This window comes from Cebus imitator, unplaced genomic scaffold (assembly GCF_001604975.1).
Source record: "Cebus imitator isolate Cc_AM_T3 unplaced genomic scaffold, Cebus_imitator-1.0 Scaffold280, whole genome shotgun sequence".
NCBI lineage: Eukaryota > Metazoa > Chordata > Mammalia > Primates > Cebidae > Cebus > Cebus imitator.
This window is the reverse complement of record NW_016107595.1, coordinates 1727592-1736569: the sequence shown is the minus strand read 5'-3', so window position 1 is coordinate 1736569 and position 8978 is coordinate 1727592. Positions and strand designations below refer to the sequence as shown.

The following is an 8978-nucleotide window of genomic DNA, read 5'->3' as shown; positions in this document are numbered from 1 at the left end:
AAAAAAAAAAAAAAAAAATTCCACTCCATTCCAGGCACAATGGGCCATGCCTGTAATCCCAGCATTTTGGAAGGCTGAGGCACATATGTTACATGTTTCACCAGCCTGGGAAACACAGCAGGACCCCCCCCATCTCTCTCTCTCTCTCTCTCTCTTTTTGAGACAGAGTCTCACTCTGTCACCCAGGCTGGAGTGCAATATTGTGACCTCAACTCACTGCAACCTCTGCCTCCTGGGTTCAAGTGATTCTCCAGTCTCTGCCTCCTGACTAGCTGGAATTACAAGTGTGTGTTCTACCACGTCTGACTAATTTTTGTATTTTTAGTACAGACAGGGTTTCACCATGTTGGTCAGGCTGGTCTCAAGCTCCTGATCTCAAGTGATCCGCCCGCCTCGTCTTCCCAAAGTGCTGGGATTACAGGTGTAAGTCATTGCTCCTGGCTAACAAGACCCCTTCTCTACAAAAAGTTTAAAAATCAGTGAGTCTGGGCGCGGTGGTTCACGCCTGCAATCCCAGCACTTTGGAAGGCCAAGCTGGGTGGATCACCTGAGGTCAGGTGTTCAAGACCAGCTTGGCCAACATGGTGAAACCCTGTCTCTACTAAAAATACAAAAAATTAGCCAGGCATGATGGTGCACGCCTGTAATACCAGCTACTTGGGAGGCTGAGGCAGGAAAATTGCTTGAATCCAAGAAGTGGAGGTTGCAGTGAGCTGAGATCACTCACACCACCGCACTCCAGCCTGGGTGACAGAGCGAGTCTCTGTCTCAAAAAAAAACAAAACAAAAACAAAGTACTACCAACTCCCTTTTTACACAAAAGTTAAACAAATGCAGATTTTGAAACTCTGTGAATGCAATGCATCTATGATTCTACAATTATGAGCTTTGGAGATTGTGGAATTCTAAGAGTCTAAAACGGATCTGCCAAGATTCTAGGTTTTCAAGAGTCTAAAAATAGTAAATATGAATATCTGTTATCTTCCAGTGCTTTAGAACAGCCGTTGGCAAATGTTTTCTGTAAAGGAACAGACAGTAAATGTGTTTGGCTTGATACAAACACTTGACTCTGCCGTTGCGGTGCAAAGCAGCCACAGATGACAGGCACATCAATGGGGTTGACTCTGTGCCAATTAAACTTTATTTACTGGCACTGATATGTAACTGTCATATCATTTTCACATGTCGTGAAATACTATTTTTCTTTTGATTTTTTTCTAACCCTTTGAAAATATAAAAACCAGGCCAGGCACAGTGGCTCAAACCTGTAATCCCAGCACTTTGGGAGGCCGAGGCGGGTGGATCACAAGGTCAGGAGTTCAAGACCAGCCTGGCCAACATGGTGGAACCCCATCTCTACTAAAGATACAAAAAATTAGCTGGGTGTGGTGGCTCACACCTGTAATTCCAGTTACTCAGGAGGGTGAGGCAGGAGAATTGCCTGAACCCAGGAGGGTTGCAGTGAGCCGAGATTGCGCCATTGCACTCCAGCCTGGGCAACAGGGCAAGACTCTGACTCAATGTATATATATTTATACACACACACGCACATATAAACCAGTGACACTGCATCTGTCTCTTTCTTTTCTTTTCTTTTTTTTGAGATGGAGTTTTGCTCTGTTGCCCAGGCTGGAGTGCGGTGGCACAATCATGGCTTACTGCAGCCTTGACCTCCCATGCTCAAGTGATCCTCCCACCTCGCCTCTGGAGTAGCTAGGACTACCAGCATGTGCCACCACGCCTGGACAGTTTCGTTTTGTTTTGTTTGTTGGTAGAGATGGTTCTCCCTATTTGCCCAGGCTGGTCTCAAACTCCTGGAGGATCCTGCCTCCAGCTGCCCTCCCGCCTCAGCCTCCAAAAGTGCTGGGATTATAGGCATGAGTCACTGTGGCTCAAACATTTTTTAAAAATTAGCCAAAGCACAGAGCCGTAACCCTGTTGTCCCAGCTATTCTGTGGGGGCTGAGGCAGGAGGTTCACTTGAGCCCAAGTGTTTGAGACTCGTAGGAGCTCTGATTACGCCATTGCACTTGGGTGACAGAGCGAGACCCTGTCTCTTAAAAATAAACAAGGAAGCACATGTGCACACGAATGTTCATTGCAGCACTGTTTACAATAGCAAAGACCTGGAACCAACCCAAATGCCCATCGACGATAGACTGGATAGGGAAAATGTGGCACATATACACCATGGAATATTATGCAGCCATCAAAAACGATGAGTTTGGGTCCTTTGTAGGGACATGGATGAACCTGGAAACCATCATTCTCAGCAAACTGACAGAAGAGCAGAAGATCAAACACCGCATGTTCTCACTCATAGGTGGGTGTTGAACAATGAGAACACATGGACACAGGGAGGGGAGCACTACACACTGGGGCCAGTTGGGGGGAAATAGAGGAGGGATGGTGGGGGATGGGGAGCTGGGGAGAGATAGCATGGGGAGAAATGCCAGATGTAGGTGATGGGGAGGAAGGCAGCAAATCACACTGCCACATGTGTACCTATGCAACAATTTTGCATGTTTTCACATGTACCCCCAAACCTAAAATGCAATAAAATAAATAAATGGGAAAAAAAAATAAACAAGGAAGCATCCTATTTTGTTCCTGTTTTTTTCAGACGGAGTCTCACCCTGTCGCCCAGGCTGCAGTGCAGTGGCGTGATCTCAGCTTATTGCAACCTCCGCCTCACAGGTTCAAATGATTCTCCTGCCTCAGCTTTCTGAGTAGCTGGGACTATAGGCACACGCCACCACACCCAGCTAATTTTTGTATTTTTCGAAGAGACAGGGTTTCGCCGTATTGGCCAGGCTGCTCTCGATCTCCTGACCTCATGATCCACCCGCCTCAGCCTCCTAAAGTGCTGGGATTACAGGCGTGAGCCACCGCGCCAGGTCCTATTTTGTTCTTAAAGTGAGAGTTTTATTAACTTAATTGTGGACATCATGGATCGTCTAACATCATCACAATCCCTGGAGCAAGATTCTAATATAGCATTATTTATTGGTTTGGATAAACCCAGCCTTGCTACACTGTAGGGTAAAATCTCTCTCAAGTCATTATTCTGGACTTAGGGAGCTAGTTTTGAAACTCTGATTTATTCTAGAACTTAGGCTTGTGCCAGTTTTACAAATAAATTCTGTTCTAAGTTCAAAAATAAATAAATAAATAAACAAGGGAAAAAAAAACCCTTCTTAGCTGTACAAACACTGGTGGTGGGTGGGCTGGATTTGGCCCTTGGGCCGCAGTGTGCTAACTCCTGGTCTGGAATTTTCAAGTCTGAAATTCAACAATGCGTATAAGACTCTGGGCTGAACGGAATTCTCAGAGGCTCACATCTGCAGGTTCCAAGGTCCCAGATTTGGGGTCCTGGGAGCTGCTGGTGTCCCACACCCACCCACCCCCTAGGTGGCGCCCACGACACACACCTTCTTGTGGGTCTTGAGCTGTTCCTCGCCGTAGCGGAGAACGTCCTTGATGAGATCTTGCAACTTCCGTGTCAGCTCCAGGTGGCACAGCGCCAGCTTGTCCGAGGAGACGCGGAAGACCTCCCAGAGCGGGGCGAAGGTCCTGGGGGCAGGCAAGGTCACACCCAGGGCTCATGAGGCTCACCCACCGCAGGAGAGCGCTGGCACAGGCTCTCCTGTGCACTGAGCCCTGTTAAACATTAATGTGTACTCATTCATTTCATTTCCATTACAACCGTAAGAGGCGGGCCTGCGACAGATGGGGAAACTGAGGCATAGGGAGCGCTTTAGCTCGTCCCAAGGCCCTCAGCAAATGAACATCAGAGCAGGAATTTAAAGCCAGGCCCTGGTAATTCCAGGACTTAGGGAGGCCAAGGCGAGTGGATCACTTGAGGTCAGGAGTTCACTACCAGCCTGAGCAATACGGTGAAATCCCCATCTCTACTTAAAATACAAAAATGTGGCCGGGTGTGGTGGCTCACACCTGTAATACCAGCACTTTGGGAAGCAGAGGAGGGCCGATCATGAGGTCAAGAGATCGAGACCATCCTGGCCAACATAGTGAAACCCTGTCTCTACTAAAAATACAAAAATCCGCTGGGCTTGGTATCACACACCTGTAGTCCCAGCTACTCGGGAGGCTGAGGCAGGAGAATCGCTTGAACCCAGGGGGCGGAGGTTGCAGTGAGCCGAGATCGCACCACGGCACTCCAGCCTGGGCAACAGAGCCAGACTCCATCTCAAAAGGAAAAAAATAAAATTAGCGGGATGTGGTGGCACGCGCCCGTAATCCGAGCTGCTCAGGAGGCTGAGGCAGAAGAATCGCTTGAACCTGGGAGGCAGAGGTTGTACTGAGCCAGGACTGTGCACTCCAGCCTGGGTGACACAGCGAGACTCCATCTCAGAAAAAAAAAAAAGAGTGGCTGAGACACCACACCCCCCAATCAAGTCTATTCAGCCTCCCCCTCAACAGAAGCCCCGTCCAGCCTCCCTCCTGCCTGCTCCTACTGCTGCCTCCACTCCTGCCCTCCTGACAGAACTTTTGCCTTATAGCAGCCATAGAGAAAATTGCAAATGCCATCGGAACCACATTATGTGTTCTGTTTTGTTGAGGCAGGGTCTCACTCTTTCACACAGGCTGAAGTGCAATGGTGCAATCATGGCTCACTCCAGCCTCTATCTCCTGGGCCCAAGCCATCCTCCCGCCTCAGCCTCCAGAGTAGCTGGGACTACAAGCACACGCCCTCATGCTCGGCTAATTTTTGCATTTTGAGTAGAGACGGGTTTCTTGGGCCGGGTGCAGTGGCCAACGCCTGTAATCCCAGCACTTTGGGAGGCCAAGGCGAGTGGATCACCAGGTCAGGAGTTCGAGACCAGCCTGGCCAAGATGGTGAAACGCTGTCTCTACTAAAAATACAAAAATTAGCTGGGCACAGTGGCAGGCATCTGTAATCCCAGCTACTCGGGAGGCGGGGGCGGGAGGATCGCTTGAACTCCGGAGGTGGAGGCTGCAGTGAGCCGAGATCACGCCACCACACTCTAGCCTGGGTGACAGAGTAAGACTCCATCTCAAAAAAAAAGGGGGTTCTCCATGTTGCCCAGGCTGGTCTTGAACTCTTGTCTTCAAGTGATCCTCTCACCTTGGCTTCCCAAAATGCTGGGATGACCGGCATGAGCCGCCATGCTCGGACAAAGTTTCATGTAGAGTCATTTGTGTGTCATGCTCTGCCATCTTCCTTCCTACTTGCTTTCCATGTCGCCCAAGCCTGCAGCCATGCCAGCATCCTCACTCTTCCTTGAATAAGCTACGCCTGTGGACTCAGGACCTTTGCACTGGCTGAGCCACCTGCCTGGGTCTCTGTCCGTCAGACATCCCCATGGCCAGCTCATTTCTATAAAGGTCTCAGCTCAGGGAGGCTGGGCCCACCCCAGAGAAAGTGCCCAATCTCTCACACTCCTACTTCATTCCCTTCCCAGCACTTTTTTTTTTCTTTTTTTTGAGGTAAGAGTTTTGCTCTGTTGCCAGGCTGGAGTGCAGTGGCGTGATCTTGGCTCACTGGAACTCCACCTCCCTGGTTCAAACAATTCTCCTGCCTCAGCCTCCCAAGTAGCTGGGATTACAGGTGCCCGCCACCACACCCAGATAACTTTTGTATTTTTAGTACAGACGGGGTTTCACCATGTTGCCCAGGCTGGTCTTGAACTCCTGACCTCAGGTGATCTGCCCGCCTCAGCTCCCAAAGTGCTGGGAGTACAGGCATGAGCCACTGAGCCTGGTCCCCTTCCCAGCACTTTTCACACCAGAAAAAACTGTTTTGTTTGTGTTTAACACCTGTCTTGTCACATAACCAGATGTACATTGCATGAAGGTGGTGGGATCTTTATCTGTCTGTGTTGCTGCTGATGCCTGGCACACAGAAGGCACTCAACAAGTGTTTGTGGAATGAGTGAATGAATGAATGAATGAATGAGTTAGTGTGTGCATGAATGATATACATCTTTCTATCTGGTTAGCTCCATAATCGAGGAGGATGACCTCTATTCTTCATGCCCTGAGTGTGAAGAGATAACCCATGTAGGAAGAGGCTCCCCGTGTTCCCACCTTGGTGACCCCTGCTCCACTCACCCCACGGGGGTCCCGTTGCTGGCCAGCTTGGAGAGTTTCGCCATTGCCTTTGAGTAGGTCTCCTCGATGGTAGCCCTGGGTAGGAGAATGGGATAAAGAAACTGGGTGGGGCGCAATGGCCGATGCCTGTAATCCCAGCACTTTGGGAGGCTGAGGCAGGTGGATCATGAGATCAAGAAACTGAGATCATCCCAGCCAACGTGGTGAAACCCTGTCTCTGCTGAAAAATAGTCCCAGCTACTTGGAGGCTGGGGCAGGAGAATCACTTGAACCTGGGAAGCAGAGGTTGTAGTGAGCCAAGATCGTGCCACTGCACTCCAGCCTGGCAATGGTCCAGACTCCATCTCAAAAAAAAAAAAAAAAAAAAGATGAAGAAACTGGCTGGGTGCAGTGGCTCATGCCTGTAATCCCAGCACTTTGGGAGGCCGAGGTGGGTGGATCACCTGAGGTCAGGAGCTCGAGACGAGCCTGGCCAACATGGTGCAACCTCTACTAAAAATGCAAAAATTAGCCAGGCATGGTAGTATATGCCTGTGATCCCAGCTACTTTGGGAAGCTGAGGCACGAGAATTGCTTGAACCTGGGAGGTTTCATTGAGCTGAGATCACATCACTGCACTCCAGCCTGGGCGACAGAGCAAGACTCCATCTCAAAACAATAAACAAAAAAAAGATGATGAAGCTTTCAGATACCCTTGAGAGAGGCGCTACTCCACTGGGCCTCAGTTTCCCCATCTCAAACACCTGAGCAGTGGCTCTCCATAATGGGGGGATGACACAACCTTCTGGGGAATGTTTTGGAAATTCATAGGAGAGGAGTTTTTTTCTTAGCTATATATTTTATTAACAACAGTAGTGAGCTGGGCATGGTGACTCATGCCTGTAACTCCAGCACTTTGGGAGGCCAAGGCGGGAGGATCACTGGAGACCAGGGGTTTGAGACCATCCTGGGCAATATAATGAGACTGCTTCTCTACAAATTTTTTTTTTTAAACCTTTGATGGGTGTGGTGCTGCATGCCTGTAGTCCCAGCTACTCAGGAGGCTGAGGTGGGAGGATCACTTGGACCTGGGAGGTCAAGGCTGCAGTGAGATACGATCAGATCACCCCGGACAACAAAGCATGATCTTGTCTCCAAAGAAATTCCCACCATGAGTAGGTATATCATTTTCTTTAGAGGAGGAGAACTTTCTAAACCGGGTGATTGTTGTTTAAAAGGAGGTATGAGGCTGACAGGGTGGAGAATCAGTCGTTTCCAGGATTTTCGAGCCCCTCTGGTTCCTGGAATCCTCAGGGATCTAGTACCTGACCATTGGGCGTAGCCATGGTGGGCGTGACTACAGGGTGGGGGGCGTGGCCTCTGGTGGGTGGGGCTTGGGGACCTTACCTCTCCCGGATGAACTCTGCCAGCTCCTTGGTGGAGATGGGCCCCTGCTTCACGTTGTGGTACAGGACCTCAAAGCCATGATTTTTCTCGCCCTGTAGGGGATAGGAGTAAGATTGAGAAAGGTCGGAGAGGACATCACAGTTGCTTAGCAACGGGGGCGTGGCCAAGGAGAAGACGTCCATCCCCTTGGCTGCAGGGACTCGGTCAGGCCTGAGCCAATCAGCTTGCTGCATATCCCCTGGGCCATAGGGATTGTCTATGAGCCTTAAATTGGTCGAATCAGCGAGAAGGCTGGGATTTTCTTTTTGTCTGGTCGTCGGTGGGGAGGAATCTCATTTGTTCTGCGTCTTTGTCTCCTTCTGGCTTTGTGTCTCCGTCTTCCTCTCTGTTTTTCTGAGCCTCTCTGCCTTTGTTTCTGTCTCAGTCTCCTCCCCTTTTCTCTTTGCGTCTTTCCTAAATGAGGAATTATGTGGCCACAGGGGATATTGAACGTCAAATGGAAACCATGAACCTTAGAAAGAAGCTAAACCAGAGGGCTTTTGCATTAAAAAAAAAAAAAGTGTGTTAAGTTGGGTGCGGTGGCTAATGCCTTTAATCCCAGCACTTTGGGAGGCCGAAGTGGGTGGATCTCGAGGTCAGGAGTTCGAAACCAGCTTGGCCAAGAAGACGAAACCGTGTCTGTATTAAAAATACAAAACCCCGTCTCTATTAAAAATACAAAAATTAGCTGGGAGTGGTGGCTACTTGGGAGACTGAGGAAGGAGGATTGCTTGAGCCCAGGAGGCAGAGGTTGCAGTGAGCTCAGAACGTGCCACTGCGCTTCAACCTGGGCATCAGAGCAAGCCTCTGTTTCGAAATAAATAAATAAAATAAAAATAAGTTGGAGTGGCCCACGCCTGTAATCCCAGAACTTTGGGAGGCCGAGGCAGGCAGATCACAAGGTCAGGAGTTCGAGACCAGCCTGGCCAACATGGTGAAACCCCGTCTCTCCATCAGCCAGGCATGGTGGTGCATGCCTGTAATCCTAGCTACTCAGGAGGCTGAGGCAGGAGAATTGGTTGAACCCGGGAGGCAGAGGTTGCAGGAAGCTGAGATGGCACCATTGCACTCCAGCCTGGGTGACAGAGCAAGACTGTCTCAGGGAAAAAAGAAAAAAATTGGAAAGAAAGAAGTCAAATAGTCTCTCTTTGTGACATGATCTTATGTATAGAAAGGACTAAACATTCCCCCAGAAAACTCCTAGAACTGGCTGGGCACAGCGGTTCACGCCTGTAATCCCAGCACTTTGGGAGGCCGAGGTGGGCAGATCACCTGAGGTCGGGAGTTCGAGACCAGGCTGACCAACATGGAGAAACCCCATCTCTGCTAAAAATACAAAATTAGCTGGGTGTGGTAGCATATGCCTGTAATCCCAGCTACTCAGGAGGCTGAGGCAGGAGAATCGCTTGAACCTGGGAGGCAGAGGTTGCAGTGAGCCGAGGTCATGCCACTGCACTC

At 49.7% G+C, this 8978-nt stretch overlaps 1 protein-coding gene across 1 annotated transcript in view; it reads right to left on the bottom strand.

Annotated features, from left to right (window-relative positions):
* Nucleotides 1-8978, bottom strand: part of FCHO1 (FCH and mu domain containing endocytic adaptor 1) — a 40090-nt gene that overhangs the window by 20636 nt on the left and 10476 nt on the right. The window contains exons 3-5 of the mRNA XM_037728809.1: nt 7482-7573; nt 6096-6170; nt 3431-3572 (exon numbers count right to left, since the gene is read on the bottom strand). Coding sequence (XP_037584737.1) covers nt 3431-3572; nt 6096-6170; nt 7482-7573 — 309 coding nt within the window. The remainder of the gene's footprint in view (nt 1-3430; nt 3573-6095; nt 6171-7481; nt 7574-8978) is intronic.